The sequence below is a fragment of the Pelophylax lessonae genome (genome assembly GCF_965119305.1).
Source record: "Pelophylax lessonae genome assembly, chromosome: 1".
Classification (NCBI taxonomy): domain Eukaryota; kingdom Metazoa; phylum Chordata; class Amphibia; order Anura; family Ranidae; genus Pelophylax; species Pelophylax lessonae.
In genome coordinates, this window is record NC_138768.1 from 89,477,692 (window position 1) to 89,497,213 (window position 19,522).

Here is a 19,522-nt window from a genome sequence, read left to right on the forward strand (position 1 = left end):
ACTTCCCACCAAACACATGCTGTATTTACAAGGGGGACTTTTAGTGTCAGATATATACTGACCATGTATGGAGGGGCCCATAATTCATACTGCCTCATAACGAGGAAAAAAGGGAACGTTTACTCACCATACCGAACCGACAGGCACCCTCTCTTCACAATACCCTCTCCACCGGGGTGGGGGGTTGTGGACCACTTCGGACGCCTCGACTCTCTGGTTCCTGGCGTCCAAGCGAGACTTTTAACTCGCAAGGTCAGTCCCTCCAACGGGACTCAGTCGCGACCGACCCAGCGCGGAGCTCTGGTCTGCACGCGCTCGTAGGCAGAAACCGGGGTGACCACTGGATCTCAACATCCAGCCCGTCGCCCGGCCCCGCATACTTACTTGAATGTGTCGCGGCCGACCAAGCGCAATGCAATGGTCTGCGCGCGCTCGTAGGCCGGCTGGGGTGACCACTAGTGTCGCCCAGTCCGGCGTATTTGCTTGAAGATGTCACAGGAAAAAACACTGGAGAAAAAACTACCTAAAAATTTTTTTTTTTTTTTTTTTTTTTTTTTAGAAAAAATATCTTGCCAGGACCAGAGATCCCAGCAAGGAACTTAGGTCCTTACTCCTGACTAGACAGAAAAAAAACTTATGCCTTGTAGCAGAGAGAGGGAGGATATACCCTCTGGGACTGCCCCTAGGGTGGAGCCAGAACGTTTTTTCTTTCTGCCTAGTCCTACTCCTGCGGAGACAACATAACCCAGTTCTTGTGAATCAAGAAGACTACGTCTGTCAATGAGCGACAGAGAAATGTTTTTTTTCTTTTCTTGAAAAAAGGTTACTTTTTTTGGTTTAGGGCTCTTTCACACGGCCGCTACACTTGTCCGCAAATCATCCTATTTTTTTTGCGGATGATTTGCAGACATAATGCAAGTCAATGGCATTGCGGATGTCAGCGGAATACCATCCGCTGACATCCAATTTCCTTCCTTTTAGTTCTGTTCCGTTTTTTTGGAACGGAACAGAACCCTATTTTTCCTCCGTGTAAAAAACGGAAAGGAAGGAAAATCGGATGTCAGCGGTGTCATCCGCAATGCCCATAGACTTACATTATGTCCGCATATCATCCGCAAACGGATGGGATGATATGCGGACATACGGAGCGGATGACACAAATGTCATCCGATCCGTGAAAAAAAAAAAAAAAGTCCCGCAGCAGAGCTTTCACACGCACGGAGCGGCCGTGTGAAAGAGCCCTTCTATAATAAAAAATCCAGTGGTGATCAATAAAAAACCCAGTGGTGATCAAATAGCACCAAAAGAAAGCTCTATTTATCTGAAAAAAATTAGATACATTTCATGCTGTGTAGTGTTGTATGACTGTGCCATTGCCAGTTAAAGGAGCACAGTGCTAAATAGCACAAAATGGCCTGGTCAAGAAAGGGGTAAAATCTTCCAGAGCTCAAGTGGGTATACAACAACCCCATTTCAACTTTATGTAGTGTCTGCTTACATAAGTGACCTTGAAGAAATATCACCAAGCAAAAAAAAAAAAAAAAAAAAAAGTAGTCAAAGAGTGAGATGTTAACAGTGTCCAGGAGACATCATAACTTGGCTAAAGAAGACTCCATTTAGGTTCTCTGAATAATATAAAAACAAATACCAAAAAAAAAAACTATTTAGGAGGGAGAGGGAGAATTAGCCAGAATTACTATATAGTCAAGGATTAAGAGAAAAAAGTTCTGATGCTGAGAAATAATCTACAAAAATCCACACCACTTCCAGTAGTGCCGATCTCCTAGGTACCCCAAAGCTCTCACAGGGTCCTCCTTATGACTTCCACAGGACACAGCAAGGACATGGATGTCAGTAGGAAGAACTACTGAGAGCTTGGGGGAGCAAAGAGATAGACACTGCCAGAAGCGTCGACTTCAGTGCAGATTTCTCAGCATCAAAACGCACAAAAAAAAAAAAGTAATCAACATAGTATATGATCAACTTAAAGCTGGACTCCAGGAATTATGTGTATTACATACTTAAGTCTTGCTTGGCACAATGTAAGAATGCATAACTCATCCCTGATGAAAGCTGAAAGTCAGTGCTGTTACAGTGATTGGATTTGAAATATGTATACTTCTACTGTGCCAAGCTGGACCAATGCAAGCATGGAATACACAAGTTCAGCCTTAAGGGGAAACACTGCTAATCAGAAAGTCTACATTCAAGTGTCATACTCACATTGCACTCTACAGAGTATCCAGCAGGGTAAAATTCTGCAGCATTCACAGACAGGTTGGAGATGACTGCCCCCGATTCTGGAGGCTGGGTTTTGGATACTGCCATTGGGTTTATTTGGGAAAGTAGAGAAATCTTTTTCTGATTGATTTGATCTATAGAGAAAAACAAAATAAAAAATTACAATGACATATTTGAAGTGGTAAACCCAACATTTTACCCTCTCTTATTCAGATATTTAAAATGTGTTGCTGCTTAGTACCTTTAATAGGTTCTGAAACTGCGCCTTTAATATAGTTAGGTCAGCACCAGCAGATGACATCACTGGTGCATGTTCAGCTTACGCTGCATTCAAGGCACACTACACTGCCTGTACCTAGATTTCAAAGAGCAATGTGCTATGATGGTAACTTCTATGCTCATGCGTGGGAGTGATGTCATCAGTAGCCCGGCCAATCAAACATCTGTAGAGAGCAAACTCAGAAGGAGAAACCATGCGCAAATGGAAGCGCATTGAGCAGCTCAGTGGTGGAGGGCTTTATTTCACAGGCATATCTGTCATAATGTGCGAATATGCAGTGCATACTAGCACATTATGCCATCAAACCCACCTTGGCCCTAACAAATAAATAAATAAAACACAACAGCAGAGTTTAATACGGATTTAAAACTAGAAAAAGTTAATTTAGCAAGTACTGCAATAGCTCAGCTACATTCAACTTCCTATCAGCCCAAAAGGGAAGAAGCAAGCCAGCTAGACTGCCATTTCCCTTTCCAAAAAAAAAAAAATATCTATAAATAGATTATACAGAAAATAAAAGAAGATGATGAGTTTACAAAAAAGGTGGGTAAAAAAAATAGAGAAATTGTAGCTGACCAATGGTTGTCACTAACTTACTATAGTGTGCACCCATGATGAGGCCACAGATGTGGAAGAATTGTTGAGCTAATTTTTTTCTTTTTAAATGTTGGCTTATGGTTGTCACACTTTCACACTGAGAAATTTCTGAATAATGAAAAGTCAGAAAGTACCAGGAATAAGAGAAAATTGTAGTAGAGTAAAGTATTAATTGAAAGATATCAACACCAAAAAAGATAGAGGAATAAAAAAGTTAGAGTTTTTATTAACCCCTTCCCGCAGCTGCCTCCCAGCCCTTTAAAAGCTTCTAAATGCCAAAAGGCGGAGGACAGCATTCAGGTCATGTGACCGCTGGGATTGGCTGTCACATGATCGGAAAGTTCCCAATTGCAAGTATGCATCGGGAGCTTTCCGGTGTTCCGTGAGAAAACCATACCCTCGTCACTTCCGGTTCCGCTACGGAGGGTATGGATTTCTCACGGTAGTTAAACTTGCGGCGGGTACATTAAAACACTTCGGGTGCAACATAAATCATGTCCTCTCCTATCGCTGTAACATCCCTCATCTCCGGTAATAAATATAAAAGCGGATCACGGAGCCGCGATCGCCGTCACATTTACAGCTCATACTCCCGCCGCCGCTTTTATATTTATTACCGGAGATGAGGGAAGTTACAGCGATAGGAGAGGACATGATTTATGTTGCACCCGAAGTGTTTTAATGTACCCGCCGCAAGTATTACATTAGAAACAGTGCCGTGATAATTTCATGCCCACCGAGCATGCGCACTTCTCAAATTCTTTCTTCAATCACGTATCCGGGGCTCTGAGCATGCGCACTACTGCGCTGCTCAGCTGTTTCAGACCGGAAGTGACGAGGGTATGGTTTCTTCACGGGGTATGGTTTTTTAACGTTACACCGGTCCAATGCATGCATACGACTGATGGAAGGGCACTCACTCTCAGCATAGAAAAGTGTTTACAAAAGGCCGGATATATGTGGCCTCTCAGCGTTAAAGCCTACCTGCTGCCCATTGGCAGGAAGAGGTTAAAGTACAACTATAGGCAAACCTTTTCATTTTGGATAGAGTAAAGGGGGGGTTATAACCTGTCAGATTTATTTTATTTTCTGTGTCCCATTGGGGGAAAATTACCTTCACTTCCTGTTCCATAGCCAAAACAGGAAAGGGGGGGATCCCTGAAAATTAAGGTAATCCCTTGAGGGCCCCCCAGGTCATCAGAATTAGTGCTCAATTGGAAGAATTTGCCTCTATTACTTTTCTGGGGACAAACCAAAGTTTGGGATTTTCTTTTATTTTTAATGAGAACTGTTAAAAAGGTAAACAGAGAGGGTTAAGTAACAGAGAATAAAAATAATAGGACTACAACTAGAAAAAGCTTTCCACTGTGCTCATTTATGCAATATTATACAACCATGACAAAAACTCAGGTGTCATACAATGAAATTCTACACATACAAGTGGTACTACACAAATGGGAAATTTGGGGGGGGGGGGGGGCTGGGGCTTCAGCAAATAGAGGGGAGGGGAGGGGAGGCAAATTTACTGTCCCATCCAAACCCTATCATACTTTTGCAGACAATTTCTACTCATACAAGTTCATTTACCAATGGGCAGAGTGAAAAGTAGTCATTCAAGAAGAGTGTAGGTGGAATCTGGGACTTCCAGTGAAGGAGTTTCTCTCTTAGAAACATTAAATTTGTAGCGTGGGGTAGCTCTTCACCCCCATTTATACCTAACAAAGTCAGAATAGACTAAGGCCTTAAGGCAGGGGTGTCCAACCTGCAACACAAAACGGCTATAAATGCGGCCCACCTGAAAATCCTAAAACGTACTTAACCGGTTGCCGACTGCCGCAAGTACATATACTGCGGCGGTCAGCCCCGGCCAGGCAAAGTGACGTATGGGTACGTCACTAGCCTGTCACTAGCTTGTGAGCCAATAGCGGGCGAGGGCGCGCGCCCGCCCCGGCTCGTTCCCTAACAAGTCAGTGCGTGTGACCGGCGGACCCGATGTCCGCCGGTCACTTGCGATCGTTCGCCGTGAAGGGAGAAAAGGCAGGCGGCTAATGTAAACAAAGCCGCCTGTCATTCTCCCCTGTGTAAAAATGGAGATCACACGGCTCTACTATGTAGGACTGTTGATCTCTGTCCTTATACCAGTAGCCATGTCCAATCAGTTAGAAACACGCCCCTAGGGACATACTTAACCCCTCCTTCCCCAATAAAGTTAACCCCTTCCCTGCCAGTGTCATTTTTACAGTAACAGTGCATATGTATAGTACCGATTACTGTAGTAATGTCACTGGTACCCCCAAAAGTGTCCAAAATGTCAGTCAAGGGCCCGATCTGTCCGCCGCAATGTCGCAGTCCCGCAAAAAAACTCGCAGATCGCCGCCATTACTCGTTAAATAAAAAAAAAAAAGACAAAAATCTTTCCCTTAGTTAGTAAACGCAATAAAACTTTTGTGCAAACCAATCAAAATACACTTGTGATTTTTTTTACCAAGCACATGTGGCAGAAAACAAATTGGCCAAAAATATAAAAAAATTTTGGACTTTTACATTTTTTTGGGGGGGAATTTCATATAAAAAAAATGTGAAAAATATTGTTATTTTTGCAAAATTGTAGCTCTTAACTATAGCGCATGATCACAAAAAAAAAAAAAAAAAAAAAAAAAAAAAATCGCACAGGTGATCAAATACCACCAAAAGAAAGCTCTGTTTGTGGGAAAAAAAGGACACCAAATTTGTTTAGGTACAGCGTCGCACGACCGCGCAATTGTCCATTAAAGTCAAGCAGTGCCGATTCGCATAAAAAACCCTGGTCAGGAAGGGGGTAAAATCTTCCGGGGCTTAAGTGGTTAAAAATTTTGATTTTCTTGGAATTTTTTGAAAAAATGTGTTTATACTTAGCGTACACATGAGGCCAAAGAAAGAAAAACTGGAAAAAGTGTATTTCTACTGGACTTTTAGCAGTTTTTATTTTCCCAAAGAAAAACCTCCCACTCTTCACAATCACGCCTTATTCATGTCATCAGTTTTCAGCAGCACCTATATTTGAATGTACTATTTTAAAAGATGAAGCCCGCGAAGGGTAAAAATTAGAACCAAAATATCTGATGAGCACCTTGAGAATTCATTGAGAATTGCTACTACATCCATCAAACCAGATAATAAAGTGTTCGTTTATAAAAAAACAAACCCTGTCAAATATCGCACTAGTTATATGATGTCCTCTTTCTACATTCATTTAAAAAAAAAAAGCATGGAGCATCCGGTACGCCTGAAAAACTGACAGGCGGATCGGAAAGCCTGTGTGAAAGGGGCCTAACTTGTGATTTGCCCGACACTTTCTGCTCATCAGCTCTTCTTACTGTTAGTGTATTTTATGTGTAGCCCAAGACAATTCCTCTCCTTCCAACTAGGGATGCACCGATCCAACTTTTTTGGACCCAATACCGATATCTGGCGTTGTGACATTGCCGATACTGGAACCGATCCGGAGCTACACACAAAGCAAGCGGCTGCAGTACAGAGCAAAGCCGCTGCTTCATGTGTACGGCTCCTCCATTCACAGGCATCTGATATCACTCCGCCTGTGAGCCGGGACTATACAGGAAGTAGCGGCTCCCATCCCATACTACTACTGCACCTAGTAAGGAACGGCTGAGCCGTTACTAAGCAAAAACCGGATAGGCCAGTGGATTGGTCAATGTTACCGATCCCCCGATCCATCTATAAATGGCCATATCGGCGCCGATATCCGATCCGAATATCGGATCGGTGCATCCCTACTTCCAATGTGGCCCAAGAAGGTCAGAAGTTTGGACACCCCTGCCGTAAGGCAAGTTTGCATTTGAGAAATAATAGTAGTAAAGACCTGTAACCAAAAGCGGACAAAATAAAAAAAAGTTCAAGTGGAACTATAGGCAAAACCTTCCCCCCCATTTTGGATAGAGTAATGGAGGGCTGCCAGTTTATTTTTTTGCCATCTGTGACCCATAGGGGAGATTTCCCTTTACTTCCTGTCCCATAGACAATCAGGAAGTGAGAGAAAAGATCTGCAAATTAAGGGAATTTCTTGGGACCCCCAGGTCACCAGAACTAGTTGTCCCTATTGGAAGATTCCCTATTATTTTTCTGGGGACAACCAAAAATTTGGGATTTTCTTTTACTTTCAGTGATGATGATCAGGACAAAATGAACAGGACAAATAGAGAGGGTGAATCTCTCTAACAGGGGCAAAGACAGCCATAAAAATGGACAGGTGCTCTAATCCCTCCCCACTCTGTCCAAAACTCCAAAAAAGTGTTGCCTTGAATGCCCGTTCACACTATAGCGAGGTCAGACATCGCATACGATTCACACCGCACTGCTGCGCAAATCACATGCGATGTCTGTATGATGCAAATTCAGCCATACAGATTGAATAGCTGAATTTGCATCGCTTTTGGACCAAAGTCATGCAGGGCCCTTTTTTTGGTCCGCAACAGAATCGGATCTCATAGGTGTTCATACCTATGCGATTCGATTCCTGGCCTATTTGACAGTTCGCACTGCGATATGCGAACTAATCTGGGGGTGTCATTAACTTCGTATTGACACTCCCAGCAGTTCTCTTATGGCAGTATTAACTGCCTGTGAGTCGAGGGCGATGCGGGAACCCGCAGTGGATTCACCAGTGTGAACCGACACGGAGTTATACTTTAAAAATGTAGTTGGTCTAGGACCCGACATGCTAACCACACCTCACCTGCATCTGTTCATGACTGCATACTTGTTCATTTAACCTTCACAGTCCTCAATGCTGCTACTATGAGGCTCTACAGCCCCCCCTTCCACCCCACGCCATCGCTCTCATCTGTCGGTGTCAGAAACAGGTGGTGAATAATTTACACGCTATAATAAAGTGCCAAGATATAGGATCACACTTCTGATTTTATCTAGAACAACTCAGCAATCTTTCCTATTTAACAGCAACAGAGTATAATCGGCATCTAAATAAATATTCATCAGATGCCCAGCATACTATTCTATCTGTGAAAAACAACTCCAAGAGATCCAGCTGATTGCCCAAGAGCCAGTCATATGACTCTGACTATTTAAATCTTGAGGCCAACTTCTCTTTACATACAAAACTACTCAAACACAAACCAATGTGAATGAACTGTGTGCAGCAATAAGGGAAGCCTGCAGTAAAGTGATGGACTGAGATAGTGCAACCAGTACTGTTCAGCAATCAAGGCACATGCAGTGAAAAATAGTTGCAGCACTAGATAGAATGTTCAGGGCAAAATGGTGATATCTACAGTGGGGTTACACTAGTTTTGGTTGGAATGAAAGGGATTGTAAAGTCCCGTTTCTTTCCCCTATAAAAATACCAAAACATGTTGTTATACTTCCCTGCTCCGTTGCATTGGATTTGCACAGAGCAGCCCAGATCTTCCTCTTCTCCGGTTCTCTCTTCTGTTCTCCTGGCCCCTCCCTCCTGTCGAGTGCACCACAGCAAGCAGCGTGCTATGGGGGCACCGAGCAAAGTCACAGCTCCATGTGTCCATTCAGATACAGAGACCCAACCCGGCCCCCCTCTCTCCTGACTGGCTAGCTGACTTTATCAGCAGCTAATGGCACCACTGCTGTGTCTCAGCAAATCAGGAGGGAGAATTTCGGACATCGCTGGACAGAGAGGGACCTCAGGTAAGTATTAGGGGGGTCTGCTGCACACGGAAGGTTTTTTATCTTCATGCAAAGAATGCATTAAGATAAAAAAAAAAAAAAAAAAACTTCTGCCTTTACAACTCCTTTAAAGGCTACATTCACTCCCCCCCCCCCCCCCCAATTCCAGCTCCCTTATGTACCAATATAGCATTAATGTAATTCTTTTGAAAAAATATCAAAGTTTTCCATGAATTCTACAGACGCTTACCTCACTGTCTTTAGGGATGTTTAAAACACGTATCCATTACTTCTTCCTTACTTCCTGGGCAGACTATAGGTCATGACACAGGAAGGAGTGGACCAGCTGACCTCATTAGCATACGCCCTGAATCATCCACCCTCCTACCTACCCACCCATTTCCAGATGAATGTTTTTTTAAATGAAATGCAATCAATCAGTGATCTCCCTTCTCACTAAATACACAGGCAGTGATTTTATTTTTCCTACCTTAACTTTAATTTGCATAAAATAATTTGGAATTTTGAAGTGTGCAGGAAATGAGAGATGAGATAACAGCCAATGTAGATATAGCTGTAGTATTGAAAATAGGAGGAGTGTGCCCTGAGTTCTGTAAAAAAAAAAAAAAAAAAAAAAAAAATCAACATACACTATACAATCTGACTGTACAATCTCCTTTAGATCTACCATCAACTCTATAGTGCAAGGGCCTGCCTGACTAGATACAGAGTGATTGGCTAGATAGGTGTTTCCTCCTATTACTGTATTTTCTGGCATATAAGACTACATTTGAACCTCAAAAAAATCCCCCAAAAATGGGGGGTCGTCTTATACGCCGATTATAATATCTCCAAAGTAACCCAAGTATAAGTATTACCAGTAGATGTGATCTCTCAAGACGCTGGCTGTGTGGGAATCCTGTACCGGTATACCATATGTACCGTAGCTTCGGCTACATATAGTGTACCGTGCTGAGCCAATCAGGGAGAGCGATGTATTCAATTTGGCGGAGTAACATCAGCCCGCCTCTCCGACTCTGCCAATCCGAGCAGGCTTTGCATTCAATAATAGAATACATCGCTCACTGTGATTGGCTCAGCGCGGTATACTGTATGTAGCCGAAGCTACGGTACACCGGTACAGGATTCCCGCACAGCCAGCGTCTTGAGATTACATCTACTGGTAATACTTAGGGTACCTTGGAGATATTATGAGAGATTACATGTATTACAGTACTTGGGGTACCTTGGAGATCTATGAGAAATCTGATGTTTTTCAATGGTGTTGCCTTGCTTCGGAAGGGGGGGTAGTCTTATACGGCGAGTATAGCCCAAAACCTATGTTTTAACTTGAAAATTAGGGGGGGTCGTCTTATACGCCCAGTCGTCTTAGACGCCGGAAAATATGGTATATCATTTTTTTTTTTTTTTAAATCGAAAGGTTATTGTACAATCAGATTGCATAGGGTTAGGGTACACCTAAAAATTACCAGTTGCGCACACCAAAAGCAAACACACATTTTGCCATGTGAACAAACGAGTGGCAAATTTTGCAAAACGCACAGTATAAAACACACAGCCCACAACACGCCAAAATGTTCCATGAGCCACATGTGGGAATGTGAGTTCCCATTAGAGCTGCACAATTCTGGATAAAATGAGAATCACAATTTTTTTGCTTAAAATAAAGATCACGATTCTCTCACAATTCTCGGCGTAACATCTTTTACATTATACAAAACATTGGGCTATCTTTACTGTTTAGTTTTTTTAAAGTCATTAAAGCAGGGACCCTTAAACTACGGCCCTCCAGCTGTTGCGGAACTACACATCCAATGAGGCACTGTAAAACTGAAATGCACAGACATGACTAGGCATGATGGGAATTGTAGTTTCTGAACAACCGGAGGGCCATAGTTTGAAGAGCCCTGCATTAAAGTGCATCTTTTTCCAAAAAACTGTGATTGAAAGACTTCTGCGCAAATACAGTGTGACATAAAAAATTGCAACGGTCGCCATTTTATTCTCTAGGGTTTCTGCTAAAAAATTTATATATATATATATTATATATATATATATATATATATATATATATATATATATATATATATATATATATGTTTGGGAATTCTAAGTAATTTTCAAGCAATAAAAAATTGGATTTTTGTCTTACCGTAAAAATCCTTTTCTCTGAAGTTCATTGAAGGACTCTACAGGAGTCCTTCAAAGGAGTAGGACACTAGGCAGAAAAAAAAAGTTCTGGCTAAGCCTATAGGCAGTCCTAGGGGGTATATGCCCTCTCTCCCTGCTATAGGATGTCAGTTTTATATCAAAGCAGTGTCAGAGAAAACAATACCAACCCAACTCGAAATAGAGGGGCGGGTACTGCGTCCGTCAATGAACTTCAGGGAAAAGGAAGTTACGGTAAGACAAATATCCAATTCTCTCTATTGTTCATTGACGGACGCAGTCTCTGTTCTTCATAACAGTAGGGACGTCCCAAAGCAGTGCCATAAAATGAGGGGTGAGAACAGCAGAAAATAATTCCCCAAGGCTAAACCATAGCCAACCAGGCAACATAGGACTCATCACAAGATGAGACTTACCTGAAAAAACATTAAACACCCTCAAGGGAGACTAAAAACACCAGCCTGCAAAACTTTGCGGCCAAAAGAGGCTGCAGATGCCAGCACATCCACCTTGTAAAACTTTGTGAAAGTATGGACGACAATGTTTGACTATGCCCATAGGGCACTCCAAGGGGGTATACTCCCACTTCCTACTCTAGCTCTTCAGTTTTGTAACAAGCAGTCTCAGAAGAACATAAACCTCAACTCAGAGGGGCGGGTACTGCAAAACCTTGCGGCCAAAGGCCGCATCCGCAGATGTCAACATATCCACCTTATAAAATTTTGTGAAAGTGTGCATGGACCATCCTGCAAACCTTCACCACTGACGCCAGATAACGGAAGGCCCAAGAGGCACTAAGTGCCCCCGTAGAATGCTCCTTAACAGGGAAAGGAAGATCCTGACCCTTAATACAATCGGCCTACACCACCGTCTGCCTGATCCATCTGAAAATGGTCGCAGCAGACGTGCACAGCCCCTTACGGGGTCCATCAGTAAGGACAAACAAGGAATCCGGTTTCCAGAATAACTCAGTCACTGCCAGGTACATCCCTAACCATATCCAAAGAATGTAAGGCAATCTCTTTAGGGTGCTAAGGCTTCCAACTCAAGGAAAGCAACACAATGCTTTTATCTAAATAGAAACCAGAGACAACCTTAGGAAGGAAACTGGCAGGGACAAAGTCACCACTTTTTCTCCGTGAACCACCAAGTAAGGTGAACAACAAGACAGCTGTCAGCTCAGACACCCTCGGTGCAGAAGAAAAAGCCACCAAGAAGGCTACCTTCTAGGATGGGGGGGTCTTCAAACTATGGCCCTCCAGTTGTTCAGGAACTACAATTCCCATCATGCCTAGTCATGTCTGTGAATGTCAGAGTTTTACAATGCCTCATGGGATGTATAGTTCCGCAACAGCTGGAGGGCCGTATTTCGAGGATCCCTGTTCTAGGACAATGAATGCAGAGGGATCTCACGAATATTTTCCAATGGAGACCATACTGGGGGAGCCAAGTGGCGAACCCCCTGAACAAAGGTGCGAACCACAGAAAGCATAGCCAAAGTGCGAAGAAAGCAAACCGCCAATGGCCAAACCTGGCCCTTGATCCGAGGCCAGATGCTCAACACCTCGTTGGAGGAAGCCAAACTCAGAGACACCGAAAAGGAGCATGGGTAAACCCAAAGGGATTCACATCCGCAGAGTACGCTCTTCAAATGCGATGGAAAAACTACCTAGAAGTAGATTTACTAGCTTGCAGCAGCATGAGAATCACTGATTCAGACAACCCTCTAACCTTCAGCACCTGGCTTCCAACAGCCAAGCCGTTAAAGCCAGCCACTGTAAAAGCAAGATGGAAGATTGGCCCTTGATCCAACAGATCTCCTCCAAGAGAAAATTTCCAAGCAGCATTGACGACCAACCATATCAGATCTGCGTACCAAGACTGGCAAGGCCAGTCTGGAGCCACTAGGATGGTCATAATCCTTTTCTGCCTCGAGCCTATGCAGGAGTCTTGGCAGAAGTTCCAGAAGAGGAAAGCCGTATATCAGACGAAACCAGACCCAAGGAGCCACCAGTGCGTCTGATGTCGGCTGGAGGATCGCGAGAAAGTGCCACAAACCCAAGCACCTTCCTGTTGAGACGAGAGGCCAACAGGACCAACTCGGGAGTTCCCCACCGGAGACACAACTGAAGAAACACATTTTTCCAGAGTTCAGACCCCCTGAGCACAATCCGTGTCAAACAACGCCACCCCACTCGGACAGGCTGGCATCCATGGTGACCACCATTAAGTACAGGGGAAGGAAGATTTACACTGTTGAAGCACCGGAGAGCAAAGCCACAGAAGCAGGGACCCTCTTGTACTCTGGCTCAGATTGCCTAGTGACTGTGGATTCCCGCTCCACATAGCAAAAATCTCCCTTGCAGAGGTCTCGTGTGGACAGATTTTGGAACTCGTCCCATGGGAAGAACACCCTGGCTGAGGCAGAGTCCAGAACAGGCCCAGATAATCTGACTAGGTGGACGGAACCAGAGCCAATACCTGGAAATTACATTTCCAATTGAACTCCTGCAGAGTCAGCACAGTATTCTTCCGGTTGTCCGTCAGAACAGTCAGGGACTCTGCTCGCAGAAGATGATCATGCAGGTACTCCAGTACCACAATCCCCCGCTGATGCAACAATGCCAACACCAAGCCCAACACTTGTGAAAGTCCGAGGGGCAGAGGGGAGACCTCTTGATAATGCTTTCTGCCCTTGGCAAGCGGAGGAAGCGCGGATGACCCAGACATATCGGAATAGGACTGTAAGCCTTCTTAATATCGATAGAGGCCAGAAGATCCCTGTGATGTAGGGGTTCCACTACCATACGAAACATCTGTACCTGCACAAAGCGCTTCACAGCTTGAGGTCCAAGATTGGACGTACCTCGCTTTCCCTCCTGGGACCTGCAAACATGTTTGAATAAAACCCATGAAACAAACGTTCCGATTCTGAGACCAGAACAATCACCCCTTGTAGTAGCAAGTTTTGCACTGCCCAGAAGAGACCTTGCAGGCGGCCTGGGGATAAACGCAGGTTGGAATGAGAGAACCTCTCTGGAGGAGAAGACCGAAAACTCGATCTTGTAGCCAGAACGAAACAGCTCGTGGACCCAAGGTTCTGGAAGGAAGCGAATAAGTCCTCCCCCACACCAAACACTGTGATGGTGCCCCTTCAGCAGAAGAGGACTTGTCTGCAGGTCTGGAAGGACGCCCTCTTGGAATACCAGACCAGGTCCTCATGGAAGCTCCGGAGGAGGATCTTCCAGGGAGGCTCCGAACAGGCGATTCCCCACAAAGGGAAGATCACAAAAGGCATTCCGGAAAACCTGGTCCACAGACCAGTATATTAGACATATCATGCGTCGAAAGATCATGGCCATCACGGATAGCCCAGAGACTAAGGGAGCCGCATCACAGACGAACTGTAAACACTGGACCAAATAGTCCGCCAGCTCCGCAAAGGCAGGTGGAGGCTGTTCCCCCTCCAAATCCCGATGCAAAAGCTTTGCCCATTCAAGAAAGTCAGGGATACCAATGGTATAGTGAACACCGGTCAAAGGATTGAACCGGCCACAGTAAACATGTGGAGGACCAAAATCTCGGCTCTCTTGCCAAAAATATTTTTTTTTTTAAAAAACAGAGACTCCTCCACTGGAATTATGGTGGATTTATTCAGCATGGAGACCTGAGAGTCCACCACAGGTGGGACTGCCCACATACTCAGACTCCTCAAGGGATACAATCTATCAAAACGCTTACACACCGCCATATGCCATATTGCGTTTAGAACTCCACTGACTCGCGACAATTTTGCCGCTTTTGAGGATCTGGGCGCCTCAAGGGGACCGAAGCCTCTGACACAGCAGCATCCCCCATGTTTAAAATTTCCCGCACTGATACAATCAGTGCATCCACCAGCGCCTTTGCGTGTGCATATGCAGTAAAAGAGGAATCATCCTCACTATCAGAGCACTCAAAAGTGCGTGGACGCAGACCCAGTGGAGTTGCTATATACCAAGCTCACCCTGAAAACATAAGCAGGGGAGTACGCCGACCTCAGTCCCGCAAGGAGACACTGGCCAAAGGTCCACAAAAGGACCACCTATTAAGCCCTGCAAAAAAGCAAGAGGGTCGCCCTCCATAGAGGAAATAATAGGACAAGCCCCCTTGAGGGAGGGCACCCCCCACGTGATGCAGACGCGCAGGTAGAGTACCCTTGCCCACACAATAATGGCTGCTATACTTTGCCAAAAATGAAGCACCAGGCTGACCATATGGCCCAACAGGTCGCAGGCCATGGCCGAAATTTAACTGAGGCCCAGACGCAATTGCCGGATCCACAGTCCAGCAGATCACAGTCACAGTGAGTGTCCATCGGCAGCTCTGTCAGTCGCTCAGACAGCTAGTTCCTTCAGCCGCGAGTAGGCCACAAAGCCACAGCCTCAATTGATTCTTGTCCCGATACGGATGTATGAGGACACTCCCATTAGACTCACTCAGCACAGAGGAACTAACAGTGATTTCTTCAGAACAACAAAAAGGTAGAAATCTGCAAGTTTGTTGTAATCCTTGCAATGTACATAGATTACCCAGAGGGGAATGTTTTTTCTCAACAAAAGTGGAGTTACGCTTTAAGATAGAGGAAAAAAAATAAATAAATCACTGCCTGTGTATTTAGTGAGAAGGGTGATCACTGATTGATTGCATTTCATTTAAAAAACATGCACCTGGGAATGGGTGGGTAGGTAGGAGGGTGAATGATGCAGGGTGTTTGCTAATGAGGTCAGCTGGTCAACTCCTTCCTGTGTCATGACCTATAGTCCAGGAAGTAAGGAAGTAGTAATGGATACGTGTTTTGAAGACAGTGAGGTAAGCGTCTGTAGAATTGATGGAAAGCTTTGATATTTAAAAAAAAAGACAGACAGTCGGGTCACATTGACTGCAAAGAAAAAACGCCACCCCCTCATTGACTGCAATGCAAACCCCAATCCCCCCCAATTTACTGCAATGCAAAACCGTGCCCCATTGACTGCAATGCAAACCCCCCCCCCCCCCCCCCCCATTAACTGCAATACAAAAAACGCCAGCCACACTAAAAAAAAAAAAAAAAAAAAAACTGCTTTTCCATTTCAGTTTTTCGGCCAAGTGCATCCTGAATTTTGTTTGGGTACCAGAGTGATTGGAAGTAGTAGCAAAGAGGCAGTGGGGTTGATTTAGTCAGGGCCGGATTAAGAGCATCATGGGCTTGGTGCTGAGGATTTTGAAGGGCCTTAAGGGCCGTACCTTGGCATGCACCCAGAGGAGGAAGGGTGCAGCCATGCATGCCTAATTCAACATGGGATGCTGTCTCTGAAGCCCATAAACACATCCATGCATCGGCAACTGTCCCTCCTTGTCAGGCCTTCGTGCTGTGTGGGGAGGTTCTGAGGGTGCTGCCTGGGGAAGCGAGCATAGAAGCCAGACTTCTGTGTTTACAAGTGACAGAAGAGCGGTCACAGTGAATATGGCCAACCCGGGGCCTATATAAAAAGGTAGGGGCCTGGAGCTGCAGCTCCAATAGCCCCTATGTTAATCTGGCCCTGGATTTAGTAAGACTGGAGAGTGCAAAATCTGGTGCAGCTCTGCATGGGAGCCAATCAGCTTTTAACTTCAGCAGGTTAAATTAGGTGTTGACAAAAAACCTGGAAGTGGATAGGTTTCTATGCAGAGCTGCACCAGGTTTTGCACTCACCAGTTTTTGTAAATAAACCCCAGTAGTTGATGGAAGGCAATGCAGGCCATTACAGTGGAAGGAAATGCTTGCTTTCAATTACCTCCAAGCAATTTGTTATGCCACTAGTGTCCTGGATATATGTAAAATGTGTTTGTTAAGAGGCGCTCTTACAGCTCTCCGCACTCCTGCAAAGCAAGTGTAGGAGACGCTGAATAAGATGCCTGTTAAAGTGCTTGTAAATAAGCATAGTTGCCAACATTTGAAAAAAATTTCCAGGGACACTTTGCAGCACAGCTATCAATTACTTACCACACCCACTTCCCTGAAGCTCCGCCCACTCCACATAATTAATCTCTGCCTACTTATCAGATTATAGGGTCTACTTCATAAAGAGAGAATTACAGGAAATTGAAAAGGGAATTGAAAACTTGAGGCCAAAGTAGCAGAGTTGGAATAATTCTCCCATTCAGCTGCACTACTTCTGCCTAAAGTTTAAAATTCTCATCACAATTCCCTGCAATTCTAAAGAGTGAAATGTGCTCAGGTGTGACCGTACAAAACATGTAATATGAAAATATAAATAAAGTGCAAGGTGTAAATAAGTACGATTATACTATCTAGTATAATTAGGTTTTATTGTACTTATTTACACCTAACACTTTATTTAGATTTACATATTCCATTTTTTGTATGGTCACACCTGAGCACATTTCACACTTTATTCACCTGTCTTTGAATTCAGCCCTCTGTAGGGTGATCATTTTAATTTACATAAAACAATGTGGCATCCTTTCCTTCCTAACACATTACCCAGTCCATACCAGTATAGATCCTAACACATTACCCAGTCCATACCAGTATAGATCCTAACACATTACCCAGTCCATACCAGTATAGATCCTAACACATTACCCAGTCCATACCAGTATAGATCCTAACACATTACCCAGTCCATACCAGTATAGATTCTAACACATTACCCAGTCCATACCAGTATAGATTCTAACACATTACCCAGTCCATACCATCCTAACACATTACTGAGTCCATACCAGTATAGATCCTAACACATTACCCAGTCCATATCATCCTAACACATTACCAAGTCCATATCATCCTAACACATTACCAAGTCCATATCATCCTAACACATTACCAAGTCCATACAAGTATAGATTCTAACACATTACCCAGTTCACACCAGTATAGATCCTAACACATTACCCAGTCCATACCATCCTAACACATTACAGAGTCCATACCAGTATAGTCCATACCAGTATAGATCCTAACACATTACCCAGTCCATATTATCCTAAAAACATACCAAGTCCATACCAGTATACATATCCAGCATGACATTTTTCCCCATTATGGATTGAGGTCTGTTTTCATTTGTTTGAGCAATTTATATATATATATATATATATATATATATATATATATATATATATATATATATATATATATATATATATATATATATATATATATATATATATATATATATACATACACACACACACACACACACACACATACACACACACACACACGGATATGTACACACATTTATCTAGAGCTAGAAAAATACTGTATATATATGTATCAATTAACAGGTGTATAAATTATATCTATAAAAAAACATTATTGATAGTAGTAATTAATGGAGTTTGAGGCCTCCAGCTTGTCGGCAGGTGCTCTGCCTCCCCCTGCTGGCGGATTTTGGAAAGTGCACCATGCTGACACCCTGCCTTCGGTGACACGTTAAATTTGCGACAGGCGGGAAGAGTGAGCGGGCACAGAGAGAGAGAGACAACCTGCTGCCAGAACTACAACTCCTAGCTGGGGTGAGAGCGACACTGTGTGGCACAAAACAAAAAAAAAAAAAAATATATATATATATATATTTTTTTTTTTTAAATGATTTACATTGTCCCTGATTAACAGGGACAATGTAAAATACCCGGGACAGGCTCCTATTTGCCGGGATTGTCCCCGGAAAAACGGGACAGTTGGCAGGTATGAATAAGGGGGCATCACAGATGGTTCCGGATGGGATAGGGGTGGGGTTAAGCAGGATAGAGGCAGAACAAGAACAGAGGGGATTGGGGGAAGAGCTGCTTTAAGCTGTGCTGTGATTCATACACAGATAATGGTTGCAGGAAGGGCCGCCTGTAAGCAGCCACATTGGGCTGCACAGGGGATCAGGAGGAGTGTGGATTGTCCAGATTAGACTTGTTTCTAGTCAGTCAATCAGTCATTACATTAATGCATATGTTTTAGTTATTATACATTTTATCCAAGGGAAGATAACTGGATTTTTGTCTTACTGTAAAATCCTTTTCTCTGAGGTTCACTGCCGGACACAGCTCCATACCTTCTTAGACCCTTGGGCTTATACTGCTCTGCTCTCTCCACAGGAGTAGGACTAGGCAGAAACAATTTTGGGTACGCCCCTGGGGCAGTCCCAGGGGGTATACTCCCACTTCCTGCTCTAGGACTTCAGTTTGTAACAAGCAGTGTTAGAAGAATACATAGACACAACATCCGCCCCTCAGTTGGGTTATCAGTGAACCTCAGAGAAAAGGATTTTATACAGTAAGACAAAAATCCAGTTTTCTCTTAGGCCCCATTCACACTAGTGCGACTTGTCCCGCGATTTTGGACCGCAAAATCGCATGACAAGTCGTTTTCCATTATTTTCAATGAGCCCCATTCATATCAGTGCGTTTTGAAGTCGCACCGACTTCAAAGTAGTTCCTGCACTACTTTGCCACGATTTTAATGCATTTTGAGGCATATAGCCTTGCCAATGCTTTCAAAATCGCGGCAAAATTGCGTTGCAATAGTGTGAAAGG

The 19,522-nt window shown here is 43.9% G+C and overlaps 1 protein-coding gene across 2 annotated transcripts in view; it reads right to left on the minus strand.

Moving 5' to 3' along the window:
• PAIP1 (poly(A) binding protein interacting protein 1) overlaps window positions 1-19,522 on the minus strand; it is a 60,806-nt gene that overhangs the window by 32,610 nt on the left and 8,674 nt on the right. For both annotated transcript variants that reach the window (XM_082243178.1, XM_082243179.1), the window contains exon 2: window positions 2,224-2,375. In XM_082243178.1, the coding sequence (XP_082099304.1) occupies window positions 2,224-2,375 (152 nt within the window). The remainder of the gene's footprint in view (window positions 1-2,223; window positions 2,376-19,522) is intronic.